Here is a 23,119-nt window from a genome sequence, read left to right on the forward strand (position 1 = left end):
GAATGTCTTTGTCACAAAGCAGACGTTCGCCATGGAGACGACAAAGTCTGTTCTAGCAGCGGTTAGGAAGGAAGACTGGATGGTCTCTTTAGACCTCAAGGACGCTTACTTTCACGTCCCCATCCACCCAGATTCCCAACCTTTTCTAAGGTTCGTTTACGGGAAGGTTGTCTACCAATTTCAAGCCCTGTGCTTTGGCCTAAGCACGGCGCCTCTTGTCTTTACGAAACTGATGAGGAATATTGCCAAATTCCTGCATTTAGCAGACATCAGAGCCTCCCTCTATTTGGACGACTGGCTTTTAAGAGCTTCGTCCAGTCGTCGCTGTCTGGAGAATCTAAAGTGGACTCTAGATCTGACCAAGGAATTGGGTCTCCTGGTCAATATGGAAAAGTCCCAACTGGTCCCATCCCAAACTATAGTGTACCTAGGGATGGAGATTCACAGTCAAGCTTTTCGGGCTTTTCCGTCGGCCCCCAGAATAAGTCAAGCCCAAGGATGCATCCAGAACATGCTAATGAAGGACCGATGTTCAGTCAGACAGTGGATGAGTCTGATAGGGACGCTTTCATCACTGGACCAGTTCATTGCGTTAGGGAGACTGCACCTCCGACCCCTTCAATTTCACCTAGCTGTTCACTGGAGAAAGGACAAGACGCTAGAAGCGGTCTCGATCCCTATTTCCGAGAAGATGAAGTCATCACTGACTTGGTGGAAGGACAACATCAACCTCAGAGAGGGTCTGCCACTGGCTGTTCAGACCCCCAACCACGTTCTCTTCTCGGACGCATCGGACACGGGCTGGGGTGCGACATTAGACGGTCGGGAATGCTCGGGCACCTGGAACTCGGAGCAAAGAACGTTACATATCAACTGCAAGGAGCTACTGGCAGTCCATCTGGCCTTGAAAAGCTTCAAGTCCCTCCTTCTAGGCAAGGTGGTGGAGGTGAACTCCGACAACACCACGGCCTTGGCGTACATCTCCAAGCAAGGAGGGACTCATTCGATGACGTTGTACGAGATCGCAAGGGACCTCCTCACATGGTCAAGAGATCTAAACCTGTCTCTAGTAACGAGGTTCATTCAAGGCAACATGAATGTCATGGCGGACCGCCTCAGTCGGAAGGGTCAAATCATCCCAACAGAATGGACCCTTCACAAGATTGTATGCAAGAGACTTTGGGCCACATGGGGCCAACCTACCATAGATCTCTTTGCAACCTCGATGACCAAGAGGCTCCCAAATTATTGCTCGCCAATCCCGGACCCAGCAGCAGTTCATATAGATGCTTTTCTACTGGATTGGTCCCATCTAGACCTTTATGCATTCCCCCCGTTCAAGATTGTCAACAAGGTACTGCAGAAGTTCGCCTCTCACGAAGGGACAAGGTTGACGTTGGTTGCTCCCCTCTGGCCCGCGAGAGAATGGTTCACCGAGGTACTGCAATGGCTGGTGGACGTTCCCAGAACTCTTCCTCTAAGAGTGGACCTTCTACGTCAGCCACACGTAAAGAAGGTACACCCAAGCCTCCACGCTCTTCGTCTGACTGCCTTCAGACTATCGAAAGACTCTCGAGAGCTAGAGGCTTTTCGAAGGAGGCAGCCAGGGCTATTGCTAGAGCAAGGAGGACATCCACTCTTAGAGTCTACCAGTCGAAGTGGGAAGTCTTCCGAAGCTGGTGCAAGTCGGTATCAGTATCCTCAACCAGTACCTCTGTAACTCAAATAGCTGACTTCCTTTTATACCTGAGGAAGGAAAGATCTCTTTCAGCTCCCACAATCAAGGGTTACAGAAGCATGTTGGCAGCAGTCTTCCGTCACAGAGGCTTAGATCTTTCCAACAACAAAGATCTACAGGACCTCCTTAAGTCTTTTGAGACCTCGAAGGAGCGTCGTTTGGCTACACCAGGTTGGAATTTAGACGTGGTACTAAGATTCCTTATGTCAGAAAGGTTCGAGCCGCTACAATCAGCCTCCTTTAAAGATCTCACTTTAAAGACTCTTTTCCTCGTCTGCTTAGCAACAGCTAAAAGAGTCAGTGAGATACACGCCTTCAGCAGGAACATCGGATTTTCATCTGAAACGGCTACATGTTCTTTGCAGCTTGGTTTTCTAGCCAAAAACGAACTACCTTCTCGTCCTTGGCCGAAATCGTTCGATATTCCAAGCCTATCTAATTTGGTTGAAAATGAACTAGAAAGAGTCTTATGCCCTGTTAGAGCTCTTAAGTTCTATTTAAGACGAACTAAACCTTTACGAGGACAGTCAGAAGCTTTATGGTGTGCTATTAAGAAACCTTCTTTACCTATGTCGAAGAATGCAGTTTCCTATTATATCAGACTGTTGATACGAGAAGCTCATTCCCATCTGAATGAGGAAGACCATGCTTTGCTGAAGGTAAGGACACATGAAGTTAGAGCTGTCGCAACTTCAGTGGCCTTCAAACAAAACAGATCTCTGAAGAGTATAATGGACGCAACCTATTGGAGAAGCAAGTCAGTGTTCGCGTCTTTTTATCTTAAAGATGTCCAGTCTCTTTACGAGAACTGCTACACCCTGGGACCATTCGTAGCAGCGAGTGCAGTAGTGGGTGAGGGCTCAACCACTACATTCCCCTAATTCCATAACCGTTTTTAATCTTTCTCTTGAAATGTTTTTTATTGTTGTTTTTGGGTTGTCCGGAAGGCTAAGAAGCCTTTCGCATCCTGGTTGATTTGGCGGGTGGTCAAATTCTTTTCTTGAGAAGCGCCTAGATTAGAGGTTTTGATGAGGTCCTTTAGTATGGGTTGCAACCCTTGATACTTCAGCTCCTAGGAGTCGCTCAGCATCCTATGAGGATCGCGAGGCTCAGTAAGGAAGACGTACTTAAAAAGGCAGAGTAATTGTTCAAGTCGACTTCCTTACCAGGTACTTATTTATTTTATGTTTGTTATTTTGAATAACTGCTAAAATGAAATACAAAATACTTAGCTCATAATGTAAACATGTAATGCTGGTCTCTACCCACCCCCCTGGGTGTGAATCAGCTTATATGATCACCGGCTAAGTTTAATATTGAAAAATGTTATTTTTATTAATAAAATAAATTTTTGAATATACTTACCCGGTGATCATATATTAAAGGACCCTCCCTTCCTCCCCAATAGAGACCCAGTGGACCGAGGAGAAAATTGGTTCTGTGTTTACATGGAGTACTTGAGTACCTGCTCGACAGATGGCGCTGTTGATGTACACCCCTACCTGTATAGCGATCGCTGGCGTATTTTGTCCTTAGGTTTTTCTGTCGGGCAGCAGAGCTGACAGCTTATATGATCACCGGGTAAGTATATTCAAAAATTTATTTTATTAATTAAAAATAACATTTTTAAACCATCAAGCTTTAGGTCTAGCTGCCTCCAGTATTTCGGAAAACCCCTAAGACCTAGAGGGTTGTTCGAAGGAGACAGCTGAGGCTATCGCTTGTACAAAGGACTTTTGCCTCATGGTTTTGCAGCCCAAATAGGAGGTTTTATGGAGTGGTGTAGAGCTAAAGCAGTCTCTTCATTTAGTAACTCTAAGACAAGTGGCCTATTTCTTCTTAAACCTTAGAAGAAAACACATTTTTTCCTCCTCGACCATCAAAGGGTACAGGAGTATGCGGGCAGCTGTCTTCAGACGCAGAAGATTGGATCTATCAAATAAAGACAATATAGATCTTCTCAGATTATTTGAGATGACTTAGAAGCGTCAGCAAGATTCGCCAGCCTGGAATTTAGGGGTCATTTCTAGAATTTCGCGGTAGTGACAGATTCGAGCCTTTACACTTGGTTTCTTTTTTAAAGTCTAACTTTGGAGACTTTCTGAGTTAGTCTGGCAATAGTTGAGAGTCAGTGAAGTTCACTCTTTTAGCAAGAACATGGACTTCAGAATGGTTAAGCCATAGGCACCTTGCAACCTGGATTCTTGGTCATTAACAAACGTCCTTCTCATCCATGCCCTAAATCTTTCGGGATCACTATCCTCTCGAATTTAGTTTGTGAATGGCTGAGGGGAGTTTTTTGCCCGGTTAAAACGATGAAGTTTTATCAGGACAGGACCAAAGAAGTTAAGAGTCTATTCATGACCCTTTGGTGCACGGTCAAGAAGCCTGCGCTATCTATGTCTTAAACGCTCTATCATCTCGTATAGACTTTAATTACAAAGGTTCTTTCACACTGTTGTGTGACAGATCATAAGAGATAGAAAGAGTAAAGACTCATGAAGTTAGAGCTGTGGGAGCTTCTCTAACTTTTAAACTAATTTGTCCTCTGCAAAGCATCGTGTATACAGTCTTGTGAAGGGGTAATCCTGTATTCGCCTTGGATTACTTATACCGTATCCAGTCTCTTTATGAGGACGTCTAGGTTTTGGGATCACTCGTAACAACGAGTGCAGTAGTAGGTGAAACATCCACCACTACATTTCCCTAAATTCCTAGTACCCCTGTTCTTCTCTTGGAACTGTTATATATGTTTTTTATGATTGTACGTGAAGATTGGTCGGCAATCTTCCGCAATCTTTGATCTAGTCAGGTGGTCATTTTGTTCCTAGAGAGCGCCTGGAACAAGGGTATTAGTTGAGGTCCTGTCATGTTATAGGTTATGGAACCATTTGACAGCTCCTAGAGATCATCAGCCCCCTGGGTGGACCGCTGGATCTCCTAAGGATAGCAGACAAGATGAGGCAGAGCATTGCTGTCAGCTTCCTTATCAGGTGAGAACCTCTTAATTTTAAACATTTAACTTAGCCGGTGGATATATATATAGCTAAAGTCTCCGACGGTCCGGCAGCAAATTCAAAACTCGCAGGTGATCGAAGGTTGGGTTGCTGGGTGTACACTAGCGCCACCACTCGCCAGGATACTGTAACTATTCCTAACATCCTCAGTTCTTCTTTGCCGGCTGTGGCGTAAACATTGATTTTCTTGCTCGCGCTGACCTCAAGTTTCTACAGCTTTGATGAAGTACTTGTTTTGGTTTATGGCTTTCGCTTGGTTGGTTATTCTTTCAACTTTTCCTCGAACAAAAAAGATCTTCAAGAGAAACTCTTTTTGAAGGGAGAGAAAAATTTTTACCCCTGCTTGTTTGATCTCTGGATTTTCCACGATAGAGAGAGAGAATAATGGCCGACCCTTCCCCCAGTGTATGGGAAGTGTGTGAAAGGCTTTAAGTTTATAGTATCTATTTTATCACTTTATAAATTCTTGTTGATATTTATAGATTTACCTCTACAGTGATGCCTCAGGATACGAAATTAATCCGTTCAGGATGCGGTTTCGTATCCTGATATTTTCGTATCCTGAGTCGCGTTTTACATGTAAATAGCCTAATCCGTTCCAAGCCTTATAAAAAGTCACCTTTTCTTTCATAAACACGCTAAACTGTAGTAATAAACATGCAATGCAGCCATTTCTATCATTCAATAATTAACACAACCGTTAAAAACAGCCTAATCCATTCCAGAAACCACTATGAGATTATTCAATAATGTATTTATAGCCAAGTTATCCCCCCCAAGCCCAAAGAAAACAGTCCGTTTTCTTTACTACGGTACGTACTGTATAAAAGTTACGGTACTGTATGTACGTAAAGCATTTAGATCAGTGAAGGTGTATTGTTACCTGTACGTACACCTAAATTAATGATTGATACTGTACCTGTACACTCTGAAAAAAAGGTTACAGTTAATTAGTGTAACAAAAAAGTTGAAACTTACCTTTTGATTGAGACGATGTCCGATAGCGAAGTCGCGGCAGAGGAGGATGGCATAAGGCAGAAAACGCAACAAGTGATAGACTACGTACAGTAATTTACACACTTAACACATTAACACTTAAACTTTACGAAATAAAAAAATGGCAGAAATAATTAACACTTAACATTACGTATGGAAAACTATAAAATGAAAGAAAAAATTACTTTAACACTTAACGGTAACATAAAACTTAAAATTGAATTTTTTTTTTTTGCTTTTTTATAACTTTACGTTTTTCTTATTTTCTAAATCTCTTCTACTTCTTCATCACTTTCTTTTTTCTGTTTCTTTTCTTTACTTTCACCTTCTACTTCTTCATCTCTTTCTTTTTTCTGTTTTTTTCTTTACTTTCACCTTCGTCTTGGCCTACTAATACCGCTGGCCTCTTTAATAAGAAACTATCCATTGAAGCTTGTTTCTGCCTACTTTTCAACACATTTCTAAAATGCGTTAGGCAAACGTCATTGCAGTGTTGAAGCGCAAGGTTGGTATAAACTTTTTCTGGATGTTCCTTTTCGACGTAGTCTGCCATTTTATGGAAACATGCAAGAATTTCCTTGATGTCTGCCGTTTTCAAAGGTGCAACATCCTCCTCATCACCGCTAGAGAACTGCTCTTGAACATCACTCACTTGCATCGTCTCCAACTCCTTCAAGTCGTCCGTCGTCAACTCCTCGTGGTGCTCCTCGATAAGTTCATCGATATCTTCCGCGCTAACTTCCAGCCCCATGGACGTACCAAGATGTACGATGTCAGCCACCTCAGACTACTGAATTGGTTCAGGATCGTCAACGATCTCGGCTTCTCCTCCAGGCTTCCTGAACCCCTCGAAGTCTCGTGCAGAGACAGCATCAGGCCACAGCTTCCTCCAAGATGAGTTTAGGGTACGCCTCGAAACTTCCTGCCAAGCGAGATCGATGAGTTTGAGGCATATCACAATGTTGAAGTGATCTTTCCAAAATTCACGCAGAGTGAGGTTTGTACTCTCTGTGACTTGGAAACATCTCTTGAAGAGATGCTTCGTGTACAATTTTTTAAAATTAGAAATAACTTGCTGGTCCATGGGCTGGAGGAGAGGGGTGGTGTTAGGCTGTAGATACAGGACCTTTATGAAGGAATACTCGGCCAGAAGATATTCCTCGAGGCCAGGAGGGTGAGCTGGAGCATTGTCCAACACCAGCAGACATTTCATAGGGAGGCGCTTTTCTTCCAAATATTTTCGGACAGTCGGACCGAAGCAGACATTCACCCAATCAATGAACAGTTGCCTCGTTACCCAGGCTTTTGCATTCGCCTTCCACATCACGGGAAGGTTCTCCTTAATGACTTTGTGGGCTTTGAAGGCTCGGGGATTTTCTGAATGGTACACCAGCAGGGGCTTTATCTTGCAGTCCCCACTGGCATTTGCACAAAAAGCAAGGGTAAGCCTGTCCTTCATAGGCTTATGTCCGGGTAGCCTCTTCTCCTCCGCCGTGATGAATGTCCGACGAGGCATTTTCTTCCAGAAAAGCCCAGTTTCGTCGCAATTGAAAACTTGCTGCGAACTGTAGCCTTCCTGCAGAGTCAACTCTTCGAACGTTTTAACAAAGGCTTCGGCGGTCTTCGTGTCCGAGCTGGCTGCCTCCCCATGCCGTACCACTGAATGGATGCCAGTCCTTTTCTTGAACTTCTCGAACCACCCACGAGAAGCCTTAAACTCTGGGGGTTCCTGCTGGGATGTTCCTTCTCCTGCTCCTTCTTTCGGCCTGAGCACGCACGAGATCACCGAAAATGGCGGAGGCCTTCTGGCAAATTGTAGTCTCAGTGATGGTGTCTCCTGAGATCTCTTTGTCCTTGATCCACACAAGAAGCAGCCTCTCCATCTCGTCATGCGTGTGCGTTCTCTTGTTGGAGAAAATAGTGACGCCCTTAGAAGGTGTTGCTGCTTTGATGGCCGCCTTCTGCTTCAGGATGGTGCCTATCGTAGACGGATTCCGGCCATACTCCTTGGCGATCGCACTTAAACGCATGCCAGACTCGTACTTTTTAATGATTTCAAGTTTCGTCTCCATCGACAGCATCGTCTTCTTCTTCTTTCCTTCGGCAACATTCTTGGGACCCATGGCTACAGTAATACGTAATATAATACACTACGTAACGTTATATACAGTCTATGTATAGTAAACACTAATACAGTACAGTGCACAGTAACGAATGTTTATTAACGATAACACGTGGCGTACGAATGTACTGTATATTAACACTAAGTCAAACAAGCGAAAGCACACAACACAATGTCTGTTAACGATACCGCGGTCGGAACGAAAAGAGAGAGAGAGAGAGATGAACGCCCGTGCGTAGGCAAGCTGGGATAGTTGCCGACCAATAGGAAAGCAGGATCTTATGGCGTCAGCTAGCGTCTGAGTAGGGAGATAACCAATGGGTGAGCGGGAGGCTGTAAGTGAGTCTACTCAAGTTCAAAGTCAGGCGGCGCGCGCTTTTTAAAATTACTCTCGGCGAAGAGTTGGGATCTCGTAAGGTTTTCGTATCCTGAAATTTTATCCGTATCCTGGGGCATAAAAATCTTTGAATCACTTTTCGCATCCTGAATTTTTCGTAAGCAGAAACTTTCGTATCCAGAGGTATCACTGTATATTTTTATATCTCACCCTCCTTACTTAGGCATCATCGATCCTCACTCCATTTGTACTAAATACCGAGATAAATTTTGTATTTTTATGGATCGATGGGATGAATATTTTAAGAAAATATTTTAAGTGAATTTATGTCTTTTTAATAAATTTTTTCTTTGGATAGTCATCGATCTGTTTTCAAAGATTAACTAGCGTTAAGTTTATTTATGCTATCTTTACGATAGAGAGAGAGAATCACGATTTCACGTTGCATCACTGAAGTTTTTTTTAAAGACTAATTAAAAGGAACATGTTATTTTGCAATTAATTAGTTCTTTTAGTATTTTTCTTTAGTCAAATAACCTTTTATTGACGGAGAGTGAGTGGCTTAGCCAGTACTCTCGTAACAGAGAGAGAGAGAGAGAGAGAGAGAGAGAGAGAGAGAGAGAGAGAGAGAGAGAACGATCCAAATCTTTATTCTCGTCCCAAGTCACTATACAGGGAGATAGAGAGTGAGAAACGTTTTTCTTCTCGATTCAGATATTTATTCTCCTCTCAAGTCACTGTATAGGGAGAGAGAGGGGGAGAAAACGTAGTTCTTCACGGTCTGGTTTTTTATTCTCATCCCAAGTCACTGTACAGGGAGAGAGAGAGAGAGAGATAAAACGTAGTTCTTCGTGTTCTAGTTTTTTACTCTCGTCCCTAATCACTGTACAGGGAGAGAAAGAGAGAAAACGTAGTCCTTAGCGATCTAGTTTTTTTATTCTCGTCCCAAGTCACTGATCCTTTTTAACTTTTACATTATATATTTCATTTTTACTTATGTATATGTAAATGTTTATTAATTTTTACATGTGTGATATAATTGTGTACTAATAAGCTTACACTGAAGGACATATTTCTCAATTCTACCTTTTGGATTAAGGGAGAATTGCTTGTTACAGATAGAAATCAGCTTTATTCATGTCCGATGTGAAATTATTAAAAAATGCGAGTGTCAGTGAAAAAAGTGCGAAAAATATGTTCAGTGTTGCGGAGGGTTCGTCTGTACATACTTGCCGTTCGCCTAGTTCTAGACTGCTTTCAAGCTCCCCAACCTCTGGGAGAAGGAATGTCAAAAGACCAAAGGGAACGATAGGTTTTAAACAACGAACAGACGTTCCCTCACGAGTTGCAGTTGACGTTTCTCATAACGTTCGCCCTTATCTTGAGAGAGGTGAGACTAAGTTCTTCTCATCATCTGAAGACGTTAACGTCAGTAAAAAATCCTGGCACCAGGTTTCAAGACCTCTCAGAGGAAATTGGTTCCTTCAGAACAAAATGTACGTCCTGGCTGGAGTCATTGGAGCAGTCCAGAACATCTACCTTCATTGGAGGAAGGCGCACCTGCCAAACGTTCCTTTATAATGTCTGGTTTTGTTGCCCTGGAGACCCCTGCACAGAGTCACGGTTCTTTATTTTCGTCTGGACGTTCCAGACGTGACGTGAGTGCTGCTCCCGTTATCCTCACTGACGTTTCGGATCGAACGTTGCCGAAGTCACGTTCTGATCCTCGTGTGCACGATCCTAATTTTAATATGCTGCAGGACATGCAGTCGAAACTATCGACGTTAATGCAGTCATACTGTCCAGCTCCTGAGCGAAAGGAACCTTTGCTTGCGGAGCGTCACGGTGCTGTTAAGCGTGACTCTTATCAGACTTCTAAGCGTGAGGTTTCACGTCACGTTGATGTGACCCCTACTGATCGACAGCTTCACCGTGACGCCAATCGACGACTTCACCGTGACGTCGAATGTCAGTCGATGCAGTCCCGAAGTGACGTCGACCTTCAACCTATACCTGTTCTTCATCGACAGGTTGATGCTAGTTGTCAAGCTTTTCCATCTCGACTTCTTATTGACTCTCCACCACGTAGAGACATAGACTTCCAGATGTAGTTTATTCTAAGAAGGAAGTGGATATATCTCCTTTCCACAGCTGTACCTTTAGGTATTTTGTCTGAAGTAGAGGAACCTAGATCTGCCCAACAATCTTTGGATTTTAAGAAGATCATGACTGTTTTTAAGGAAGTTTTTCCTTCGCATTTTGTTCCTGCTGCTCCACGCTCGCTTCCTTCAGAATTCACCTTAGGGTTGGCTGCTACAGCTCCCTCTTTTACTAAAGTGGTGCTCTCTCGGTCTTCTAAGAGAGCTTTGCGTTTGCTGAGAGAATGGTTGCAAACCATAAGAAGTCTTGGCAGGTCAATCTTTGCCTTCCCTCCAGCCCGATTGAAGAACTTCTGGCAGGCTTGGGAGAGAAGAGGAGCAGACCAATGGTCTGTCCTCTTGTTGAAGGAGGGATACATAATACTTTTTGTAAAGAAACCTCCTCTTGTACAAAAGCCGATAGATCTCTCTCCCATATACCGAGAGGAAGCAAGAAGACAAGCTTTGGACCTACAGTGTCCCTCTTGTTAGAGAAGGGAGCTGTGGTGAAGTTTTTTAAACCATCAGCCTCCAGGCTTTTACAACCTCCTCTTCCTAGTCCCAAAGAACTCAGGAGGTTGGGGACCAGTGCTGGACGTGAGCACGCTCAATGTGTTTATCCTGAAAACAAAGTTCACTATGGAAACTTCCATGTCTGTGCTTGCAGCAGTAAGGGAAAGCGGTTGGATGGCCTCACTTGATTTCCAGGATGCTTGCTTCCATATCCCTATCCATCCGACCTTCCAACAATATCTAAGGTTTGTGTATGGGAAGGAAGGGTTCCAATTTCGAGCTCTGTGCTTCGGTCTCAGCACTGCTCCTCTTGTGTTCACGAAGCTCTTGCGGAACGTGGCGAGCTTCCTGCACTCGACAGGTGTCAGAGCCTCCCTTTACCTAGACGACTGGCTACTCAGGGCGTCATCCTTCATTTGCTGTCTGAAGGACCTCAGATGGACTTTGATCCTAGCGAAGGACTTAGGTCTCCTAGTAAACAAGGAGAAGTCTCAACTAACCCCATCTCAAACTATTCTCTATTTGGGGATGGAGATACGGAGTCTAGTTTTTCGGGCTTTTCCATCGCCATTAAGACTCGAGCAAGCTCTCTTAAAGATTCGTCTTTATCGGAAGAAGAGCAGTTGCTCTGTAAGGATGTGGATGAGTCTACTGGGAACACTCTCGTCTCTGGAGCAGTTTGTCTCCCTAGGAAGACTCAATCTTCGCCCTCTCTATTTTCACCTCAACCACCATTGGGACAAGGAGAAGGGCTTAGAAGCAGTGTCCATACCACTTCCAGAAACGATCATGACTTGCTTGAAATGGTGGGATGTCAATCTCAGACTTCAGGAAGGCCTCTCTCTTGCCCACAAGAACCCAGACCAGGTGTTGTTCTCAGACGCTTCGGACGCGGGGTGCGGAGCAACACTAGCCAGTCTAGAGTGCTCGGGCCTTTGGACCAAAGACCAGGTAAAGCTTCACATCAACCAGAAGGAGCTTCTAGCAGTTCTTTTGGCCCTGCAAAGTTTCAAAAGACTGATTCGAAACAAAGTGGTGCAGGTGAACGCAGACAACACCACAGCGTTAGCCTACATCACCAAGCAAGGCGGGACCCACTCACAGTCCCTTTACTTAACTGCATAGGATCTCCTAGTTTGGACGAAGGAAAGAAACATCACCTTACTTACAAGTTTTATTCAGGGAGAGAGGAACGTGATGGCAAACTGCCTAAGCAGAAGAAGCCAAGTCATTCCCACGGAATGGATTCTTCATCAGGAGGTGTACGAGAAACTATGGCGGATATGGGAACGTCCGTCCATAGACCTGTTCGTAACCTCAATAACAAAGAGGTTTCCTTCTTACTGCTCTCCAGTTCCAGATCCAGAGGCAGTCCATGTCGATGCGTTCTTGCTGGACTGGTCTCACCTAGAGGTGTATGTATTTCCCCCATTCAAGATCATTTACAAAGTCCTACAGAAGTTCGCCTCTCACGAAGGGACCAAGTTGAGGTTGGTTGCTCCCCTCTGACCATCAAGAGAATGGTTCACCGAGGTACATCAATGGATAGTGGAGTTTCTAAGAAGCCTGACAATGCGGTTGGATCTTCTCAATGAAGAGTATCCATCAAAGCCTCCACACGCTTCATCTAACTGCCTTCAGACTATCGAAGACTCTCTAGAGCTCGAGGGTTTTTCGAAGGAGGCAGCTAGAGCAATTGCCAGAGCAAGGAGATCCTCTACCATCAGGATCTACCAGTCTAGATGAGAGGTATTTCGAGATTGGTGCAAGGCCACCTCCTTTTCCTCGTCCTTTACCTTTATAGCTCAAATCGCTGACTTCCTGCTACACCTTAGGAATGTACGTAACTTTTCTGCCTCTACCATTAAAGGTTACAGGAGCATGTTAGCTGCAGTGTTCAGACACAGGAACCTAGACCTCTCAAACAATAAAGTCCTTCAAGACCTTCTCAAGTCTTTCGAAACTTCCAATAAGCATGGAGTAATGACGCCAGCTTGGAACCTGGATTTAGTCCTTAAATTTCTGATGTCTGAGAAATTTTGAACCTTTGAACTTAACTTCTTTTAAAGATCTTACTCTGAAGACATTTTTCTCAATGAGTCTTGCTACTGCAAAAAGAGTTAGTGAGGTTCATGCCTTCAGTAAGAACGTCAGCTTCTGTACTGGTAAGGAAGTATGCTCTTTGCAGCTTGGTTTCTTAGCCAAGAATGAGCGTACTTCCCATCCATGGCCTAAATCTTTTGAGATCCCCAATCTGTCATATGTGGTTGGTAACAAGATAGAGAGAGTCCTATGACCTGTGAGAACACTTAAATTTTACATTGACAGAACCAAAAATTTACGTGGTGAATCTGAGTCTTTATGGTGTTCGGTCAAGAAGCCCTCCTTACCATTGTCTAAGAATGCCTTATCGTATTTTCTCAGGCTCTTAATGAGAAAGGTCCACGCTCACTGCCGTGAGACTGACCATCGATTATTGAAAGTAAAGACTCATGAAGTCAGAGCTGTGGCAACGTCAGTGGCTTTTAAGCAAAATCGTTCCTTACGAAGCATTATGGACGTAACCTACTGGAGGAGTAAATCTGTGTTCGCTTCACTTTATTTAAAGAATGTCCAGACTCTTTACGAGGACTGCTATACATTGGGACCATTCATAGCAGCGAGTGCAGTTGTGGGTGAAGGCTCAACCACTACATTCCCTTAATCCTAATACCTTTTTTCTTCTCTTGAAACTATTATCTTTTTGGTTGTATGTGGAGACTGGAACAGTCTTCCGCAATCATTTGATTTTAGCGGGTGGTCAAACTTGTTTCTTGATAGTGCCCAGATCAAGGGTATTGGTTAAGGTCCTGTCATAGGGGTGGTCACCCCAGATATGACAGCTCCTAGAGGTCTTTCAGCCCCCTGAGTGGATCGCTGGGCTTCATAAGGATAGCGGACTAATGAGGCAGAGTATCATCAAAGTCAGCTTCCTTATCAGGTACTACTCCTTAAGTTTGTTTTATATCAAAAGTCTTGAGTTATATTCCTATGATGTTTACTGCTGGTCTCTTACCCTCCACCAAGGGTGTCAATCAGGTATATATATATATATATATATATATATATATATATATATATATATATATATATATATATATATATATATATATATATATATATATATATATATATATATATATACAGGGTGTCTCAAAAAAATGTACTCACTCTTTGAATGACGAGAAAACCTTTATTTATGAACATAGAGCGAAATGAAATAGCATCGAATACATGAGACAAATGTGTTTGAAGAATCATGTTTGCGAATGTTCAAATTGATGACCATTATTGGCGCTTTTGCAAATTTATTTGTGAACCGGCGTTGCACTTCAGTGGCGTTTTCGGTCTTCCAATAGCATTTCAGGACGAACTTTCCTTCTTCGAAACTAAGTTGATTTCCTGCCATAGCTTCAGTAATTCAGGATATCTGAATTACTGAATTACTGAAGCTATGGCAGGAAATCAACTTAGTTTTTTAAGAAAGAAAGTTTGTCCTGAAATGCTATTGGAAGACCGAAAACGCCACTGAAGTGCAACGCCGGTTCACAAATAAATTTGCAAAAGCGCCAATAATGGTCATCAATTTGAACATTCGCAAACATGATTCTTCAAACACATTTGTCTCATGTATTCGATGCTATTTCATTTCGCTCTATGTTCATAAATAAAGGTTTTCTCGTCATTCAAAGAGTGAGTACATTTTTTTGAGACACCCTGTATATATATCCACCGGCTAAGTTAAATGTTTAAAAATGATATTTTCATATTAAAGTAATTTTTTTAACATACTTACCCGGTGGATATATATAATTTAACTCCCTCCCTTCCGCCCCTCTAGAAACCCTACGGGCAGAGAGGACCTGTAATTTAACTCCCTCCCTTCCGCCCCTCTAGAAACCCTACGGGCAGAGAGGACCTGAGGATGCTAGGAATAGTTACAGTATCCTGGCGAGTGGTGGCGCTAGTGTACACCCAGCAACCCAACCTTCGATCGCCCGCGAGTTTTGAATTTGCTGCCGGACCGTCGGAGACGTTACCTTTATATATATCCACCGGGTAAGTATGTTCAAATATTTATTTTAATATGAAAATATCATGTTGTTTATGCAACTCTTAAGTGAATTTCCAATTATGTAGCTGTCTCTGACCCGCCACCAAGGGTGTCGATCAGCCATTCTTATATAACCAGCGGGTAAGTTTTATATTAAAAAATGATATTTTCATAATAAAATAAATTTATGAATATACTTACCTGCTGGTTATATAAGTTAAAAACCCACTCTCCTCCCCTCTAGAGACCATGGGGCATGGAAAATCTGAAGTGGTTTGGTATAGTTCTATCAGTAGTACCGCAAGGGCACTAGTGTACACCTGGCATATCTGTGATAAGCCGCGCGAGATTTTGAATTTTCTGCAAGCGTCCAGGGACTTTAGCCATTTTTATATAACCAGCGGATAAGTATATTCAAAAATTTATTTTATTATGAAAATATCATTTTTCTCAGGTAGCAGCAACGTAGAACAAAAGGCCGATGGCTACGGCTGCCCTGTCCGTTATCCTGCGCTCCATGTGGTAGCTCGTGAGCTGCCCACGTTATGCGGAGGGGTCATCTTTGAACCTGCTGGTTCTCCTTGACTCTTCGGGGTCTCATTACGATCACCCTTTGGGCTGGCGTGATCGTGAGCCTTCGGGCCCTCGTCATGTTGATCCTGCGGGTTCCCATGACAGTAGGAGTCCTTCGGGCTCTCGTCATGTTGATCCTGCGGGTTCCCATGACAGTAGGAGTCCTTCGGGACTCCGCTCGAAACATTCGGGTTTCAGTTGCGCTGAACCTTCGGGCTCTCGTAACTATGGTAACGTTGAGCCTTCGGGAACTTGTACCATCGATCACGCTGACCTTTCGGGTCTCGTGACAGAGGAACCTCGGTTCCTCGTTACGCTGACCCTTCGGGGTCTCGTAACATCAGTTACGCAGAACCCTTGGGCTCTCGTAACCTTAGTCACCTTGCGTATGCTGTTCAGGCTTGGTCACCTTACTTAAAAATAAAAAAAAAAGACAGAAAAAGTTCAAAGTAGAATAAGTAAACTTGTACCTGAATCAACTCATCTCCCTTATGTGACGAGATATAGAAGACTATGAATTACATCACTCCAGCAACAAAGACTCTGAGGAGACGTGATCGAAGTATGTAAGATCCTCTCAATGGATTTGAGAATGTAATTATGATTGATTATTTTGAATTTAATACTAATAACACACTAACGAACACTTACAAACTAAAAAGAAAACATATTAGAACTGTCATAAGAGCAAATGCCTCTATTATTCGGGTTGTAAATCCTTGAAATGACCTTCCCAATAATGCCATTAGTGTTCCTTCAATAACTGATTTCTAGAGTAAGTTACACTAGATTACCTCTGGAATACAAGAAATAGGCTAATCACAACTAGTGGTAAAATGTTGTGATGGTATGATTAAGGAAAAATGTATAATTTTTATTATTCTTTGTGTATAGTGGCGAACTGATTACAACCACAAATCTGAAGCTGCAAAGTCCCACACTCAGAACTATAAGTTGAAGTCTGTGGAAGATCTGTGAATAAGTGTAGGCATTCCAGGAAAACCTCCCGACAACAGACAAGGAAGATATGCCCTGGGAGACATGAACACAACCACTCAGCACACCATCAGATAATATGGGTGTTGCAGTCCTATCCAGAGGGTTACTTCTACATGAACACTTTGAATATCTACTTTGGATTTGTCAGTACCAAAAGCCACCTCACTCAGGTGCTATTCTGTCTCCGTCCTAGAAACCCTAGTGAGATTTTGGACAGGCAATTAATCTACGGAAAACATCGCCTTAAGTGGTGAAGGGAGCAGTAGATAACAATTCATTTACTTAATCTAAATTCTGCCTTCTGACTTTAACTTAGAATGAGGATCTTCACCTTGGAAGTACATCTTTATTGTCTAACGGAACTATCCCAAATTTACGTTTTTTTTATTTTTTGGTAATTCTTGTAAGTCCGTCAATTGAATGAATAAAAGGATATGGCGATTTCATATCCATATTTTTCCTTTATTTCTAAATTAGTGATATCGCTTGTTTGTATTCATGACAGTTATGCTTTAAGTGTTTTCGTATTCATTGCGAACTCATTTGAGCACAGGAAGAGAGGAGTTTCTTATAGAGCTAATGATTTTATTATTGGAGATTTATTAGTTTTCAAAAGATATTGTTTTTATTTGGGTATAAAGATTATTATAATATAATATTAAAATATACAAGTATTTTTATATAAAATATACGAATAATTCTTGAAAGTGATAAAGGAAATAGATTTATGGTAAGACCAAACGCCTCCAAAATTCCAAATGTTTGTTGATAAAACGGTTGTCCATTGTCTTGTTGTTGAGCTGATCGACGAGGTTACGATAGCAAATCCTCAGCCAACATTGTCACCAAAGTTCACTTTACGAAGCTTGTAGATATTGTAAGGATGCGTTCAATGTTTTAACTGTTACAACGATAATATAGATTTTTATAGGAGTTTGTAGAGACGATAAATTTAAGTAATTTCTTCCCTGTTCCTTTCAGCTCAAAGCGCTTCCTCGTCGGTAGTAACTTAACTCTCTCCCACCAACGAAGACTTGTATTACTTGAGATTACAAGTATGCTCCTCTTATGTAGATCTAAAGTATCGTCTAAATCATGGCATGCTGTATAGGCTCACCCTACTTCTAACTATACTCAGAACCCATAACCGAAATTGTTGTGGCCTAAATTACCTGGACCTGCAACCCACTCACTTTAACTTTGCCGACTAATAACTAAAATATTTTTTTTTCTTTTTTTTTTTTTACAGAACAACGAAGCATTTATGAGAAGAGGTGCATGGATCACAGTCGATTAGTAAGCACAAGAATGCTTAAATTAGAATGCCAAAATAGTCATATTAAAGTGTACATATATATACCCAAGCTCTGAACTAATTACTAAATGACACATTAAATGTTGGTACATTTTACTGGGGACCATCTTTTGTCAACAAATATCTTTTTGATAGAGCAATTTAGTCCTTGAGCAACTGTTTGTCCACCAATCTACAAACCTACCACATTCTCTAATCATAAACAATATCTATCAAAATATTTTGAGTGTATGTATTATTATGGCTAACTTGAAAAACGGCAGTGTAAGGAGGGTCGCAGGGGGACGTTAACCCCCCCTTCCCCGTTAGGTAAGTAGGTAAGGACACGGCTTGTAGGTTAGGTTAGGGGGGAAAGTTAAGGTTAGTTAATGTCCATTTTTGGGCTCAGCCATGTCCTCCTGATGGAAGGTTCCTTTAGGCAGCTTTCTAAGGGATGTTTAGCTACAGTGATACTCCCAGAGAATTAACCATAGGTCTCCAGAATTCTAACTGCTGGCACGAGTATCCTTAATATAACTTTAAAGATATTGCATGATAGCAGGGGATGTATTTTTTTATACGACACATGGCAATCTTCACCACGAATAGATTTTACTCTTTGAGGGGAAAGAATGGCGAAATGAAGGGGAGCCGTTATCAAGGTACCCGATGGATCCCCTCCCTGTACTACTACGGCGCCTTATTCCTTTCAACATAGCATTTAAGCACGGTGCTCTCGGTGTTGTTACTGTTTTTAAGGAATATTATCATGCAATCTCCAGCATCTTCATCCTCTTGAAAGTTGAGTATTTAATCTTTCCTGTGTATAATTTTCAGCTCCCTTCTCACAGTTAAATTAACATAGTTTAGGTGTGTTAAGTGGACCACTGCCATCCCCGGAGGCGGCCATTTTAGGACTGCTGTCGCACGCCATAAATGCTTTATTTAGTTAGTAGTGCGAGGTTCTCGGTATTTAGCTATAAAGAATTTTCTAGCTAGGCAAAATTATACTGGTGAAGATAGCATTACACATACCGTATATTTCCGCGTATAAGACGACCCTATATTCCAAAATTTAACCATTAAAAATGGGGGGTCGTCTTATACTACCGTTATAAAAATCACACCTCTAATTCTATGTCTGGTTTATAAGTAGGGTAGCCTAGGTTGAGGTGAGATAACCACCGACACACATGAAATGATTTACATTAATATATAAATGTATAATGAAAGTAATGAAACAATTTTTACCGTATATATTATTGGCATATCTACAAAAAGGGCATAAATGATAAATTCGAGGAATAATTCCAACTTTTAACCATACGAGCACAGCTGAGAAAATGTAAACATGGAGTATTGGTTGCTTTGTTAGCAACTTTTTCTCTCGCTAACCTTTCAGTAATTTTAATGCTATTGTTAATTACGATAGTAATAACATATAGGATATCATATTTATTTGTTTAAAAATTACTATTTTTAGCTGTAAATAACAATTTTGAATTACAAACGGTACAATCTTTATTTCTCAATAAAATTACGGTACATTACAGTATTACATTTAAAACCTAAAAATTTGTAAAACTTTATTTCCAATCAATATTAAACATCAAACATGTATAAATCTAACACCACTAAAACTCCTCACAGTTATCACTGTCTGTTTCGAAAAGCTGTTCGAACATATCACGAGATTTATCATATACGCCATCATCGTAAGGATTCCAGTCCGGTTCCGGTGAGTCGACTTTGGCTTCGTCGTCGCATTCGTACAATAAATCGTCTTTACTGCCATCCATGGCATTTGAGATCCCGTATTTTAAAAATTATTTTATGATACTTTCCACCTTCACATTATTATATGCTTTTATAACAAACTCGCAAAGAACATCAAAGAACATAACCTATATTTCATAAGATATCTGGTGTTGCAAAAGCTAGCCTAGGCTATACACAGATGGTTTTATGATTGAGCAGTCGTCTTATACTACCGATATGAGATAAATTCATAAAAATTTGCTCAAATTTTGTACCTCGTCTTTTATGAAGGTCGCCTTATACGCGGAAATATACGGTAACATTCATGGCAAAGAAGACTGGGTCTTCATTGATCACTTAAAACCTGATATCTCCTGCAAGATAGCACGCTTGCAGTTTGCCTCTCTATTTCACATGTATATGCTTTTTAGGGGGGAACCATGTGCCGCACATCTTTCATACTCGCTTGTACAATGTAATGCTAGTGCTTTTTTTATCTCCCGCGCTCTCCTGTAAATAGAAAAATCTGTTTAAGCTTGCCATTGTATGTTTCACATTTTTGGAATTTTTTATGCCATGGTTGCCCTCAACCATTTGTGTATAAGTTCATCATCTTGTTGAATAGTCACTTACGTTCACCTCGTCCTTCTGTTAATAGCTAACAGCTACCTCGCGACGCTACCAGCCCATTATTCATGTACCTTTTCTGTAATTCTTATTAGCATATTTGTAGGGGTTATGGTATCTCTTTACATGGGATAGTACAATTCATGTATGACTAAGCGTCTATCTTTCCCTCATTATAAAGAGATAGGTGGTGATAGTGGCCTCTCTTGGCTTTTACACAGATCAAAACTGGAACACTTCCAGGTCAGGGAAGTTACAGACCCTTCCAGTTTTGGTTCCAAGGAGACTTCCAACCATCTAATCAGTGAGCCTCCCTAATTGAAGGACTCATGTTTATATGAATAGGAAAAATACAAATTACTTTCAAAATTTGTTATTTTAGTTTAGAAAATTGTCATTTTATTTAAGAAAACTCCAACATTTTCATCTTGCCCTTCTCCAATGATAGTTGTTCTTTTATTTCAGATTTTTCATCTGAAAGGAAATAAACATCCAACACTTGTGGCAGGATTGTGTAAACTGCTGGATATATCTGCAAGAGATACTGGACTGGGAATAAGGGAGAAGGGTCTGTGTTGGTTCATGCTGCAAGATTTTGATGCACAGAATAGTGTTGGAGAGGATGTCATCCAGTGATAAAGAGAAGATAAGGAACTCTGAATCATTAGAATTTCCAATAAAAAGCGAAATGGAAGAATCCTTTTCACACGCTGCTTTCAATTTGGAAAATAATGATGTGGTAGACATTGCCGGGCTCTTTGAAGATGACTCTCTTTTCATGGATCCAGACATGGAATTCAAAGCAGAGCCAGAATTTGAAGCAGAGCCAGAAATATTTGAGTCAACCGAAGGTGACATGAAATATTCTTTCGACTCAGATGCATCAGAGAGTGAGGAGGATGTACAAATCAGCAAAAGGGAAGTCAATAAAGAGGAGGAGAAGAGTGTAAAGACAGGTGTGAAAGAGGAATGTGGCATACAGTTGGGATCCAGTAAGAAAGAGGACAAAGGAAAGGGAAGAGGAAGAGGGAAAGAATGTTTGCAGAATAAGGAGGAGCATATCGAAAAAAGTGGCTCTGAAAAACCTCTTTGTAAAAATAGTTATTCTAAATTTCACAGTGATGTTGGTATGATGTTTAGTGGGAATTTTAAAGAAAAACAATTAATTGGAGTACTTAAACCCACCAACACTCACAAGCTAATTCACACTGGAGGCGATTTCAGTTGCAAAGAATGTGGCAAAACATTTTCTACTGAAATTGGTCTTAAAGCACATTATGGGACTCACACTAGGAGGCGGTTATTCAATTGTAGTGAATGTGGCAAAGGGTTTTTTTGGAAAAAGGATCTCATAATACATTTGAGAACGCATGTTGGAGATAAGCCATTTAATTGCAGTGTCTGCGACAAAGCATTCTTTCAGAGAAGTCATCTTACAACGCATCATAGAATTCATACTGGGGAGAAGCCATTTAAATGCAGCTTCTGTGACAAAGCATTTTCTCAGAAAGACAACCTTACAGAGCATCATAGAATTCATACTGGGGGGAAGCCATTTAAATGCAGTTTCTGTGACAAATCATTTTCTCGGAAAGACAACCTTACAGAGCATCATAGAATTCATACTGGGGAGAAGCCATTTAAATGCAGTTTCTGTGACAAAACATTTTCTCAGAGACATCATCTCATAGAGCATCATAGAATTCATATTGGGGAGAAGCCATTTAAATGCAGTTTCTGTGACAAAGCATTTTCTCGGAAAGACAGCCTTACAGAGCATCATAGAATTCATACTGGGGAGAAGCCATTTAAATGCAGTGTCTGTGACAAAAAATTTTCTCAGAGACATCATCTCATAGAGCATCATAGAATTCATACTGGGGAGAAGCCATTTAAGTGCAATTTCTGTAGCAAAGCATTTTCTCGGAGACATCGTCTTACACAGCATCATAGAATTCATACTGGGGAGAAGCCATTTAAATGCAGTGTCTGTGACAAAGCATTTTCTGAGAGACATGATCTCACAAAGCATCATAAAATTCACACTGGGGAGAAGCCATTTAAATGCTGTTTATGTGACAAAGCATTTTCTCAGAAAGGCAGTCTAACAGATCATCGTAGAATTCATACTAAGGAGAAGCCATTTAAATGCAGTTCCTGTGATAAAACTTTTAACAGGAAATCACAAATGAAAAGTCATATGAAGATTTGTGCCAGAAAAAAATTGTAAGGAATTGGGGAAGTCGGGTTGAAAAGAAGAGATTCCTGTTACAAAGGGATTAAATTGCCATACTTCCTGGACTCTACAGTAGTTGTACTCTCTGTTGTTAGTTTAGTTAACTGGAATTGAGTCCATTCCTTTGCAAATGATTCTGTATGGAACTTTTACAAACAAGTTGAATGGAATTTTGATCAAGCAGCAGAAACATGTTTGACTGAATGAGATCTTCCTTGGTGATCAGCTTCTTGTGATGTTGTCATCTCTTGTTATTTAGTTTTGCACCTCCTCGTCATACAGTATTTAACAAAACTGGGGATACCTGAATTCAGTGATTATTGTTTGAAAGTCACTAACTGGCAGCTCACATTCTTCACCTTTCTAATGAGACTAGGTTTCTGGGACAATGCATTTTGAAACTTCACTCAATAGAAGATACAGTTCATTAAGCAGGATTTTAAGAATTTCTACTATTTTTTTAGCAAAATATCATCTCGATCATTATGGAAAAATTAACCCAAAAATCTTTAATTATGATAAAAATAGAAAATAGAAATACTTAATGTTCCTGACTTTTTAGCAACCACAGTTATGTATTTAATGTAAAGAATGCACCGGAGATGCAGTTGTGTGTGAGGTCTAACCGGACATCAACTGACAGTCTCATCATGGCACTCTCACAAGCAAGTCATCTGT

The 23,119-nt window shown here is 41.3% G+C and overlaps 1 protein-coding gene across 2 annotated transcripts in view; it reads left to right on the top strand.

The window, feature by feature from the left end:
- LOC137618637 (zinc finger protein ZFP2-like) overlaps positions 1–22,750 on the top strand; it is a 70,147-nt gene extending 47,397 nt beyond the window's left edge. For both annotated transcript variants that reach the window (XM_068348760.1, XM_068348761.1), the window contains exon 3: positions 20,671–22,750. In XM_068348760.1, the coding sequence (XP_068204861.1) occupies positions 20,804–22,435 (1,632 nt within the window). In that variant the 5' untranslated portion in view covers positions 20,671–20,803 and the 3' untranslated portion in view covers positions 22,436–22,750. The remainder of the gene's footprint in view (positions 1–20,670) is intronic.
- The last annotated feature ends 369 nt before the right edge of the window (positions 22,751–23,119 follow it).

The sequence above is a fragment of the Palaemon carinicauda genome, chromosome 25 (genome assembly GCF_036898095.1).
Source record: "Palaemon carinicauda isolate YSFRI2023 chromosome 25, ASM3689809v2, whole genome shotgun sequence".
NCBI classification, from domain to species: Eukaryota; Metazoa; Arthropoda; class Malacostraca; order Decapoda; family Palaemonidae; genus Palaemon; species Palaemon carinicauda.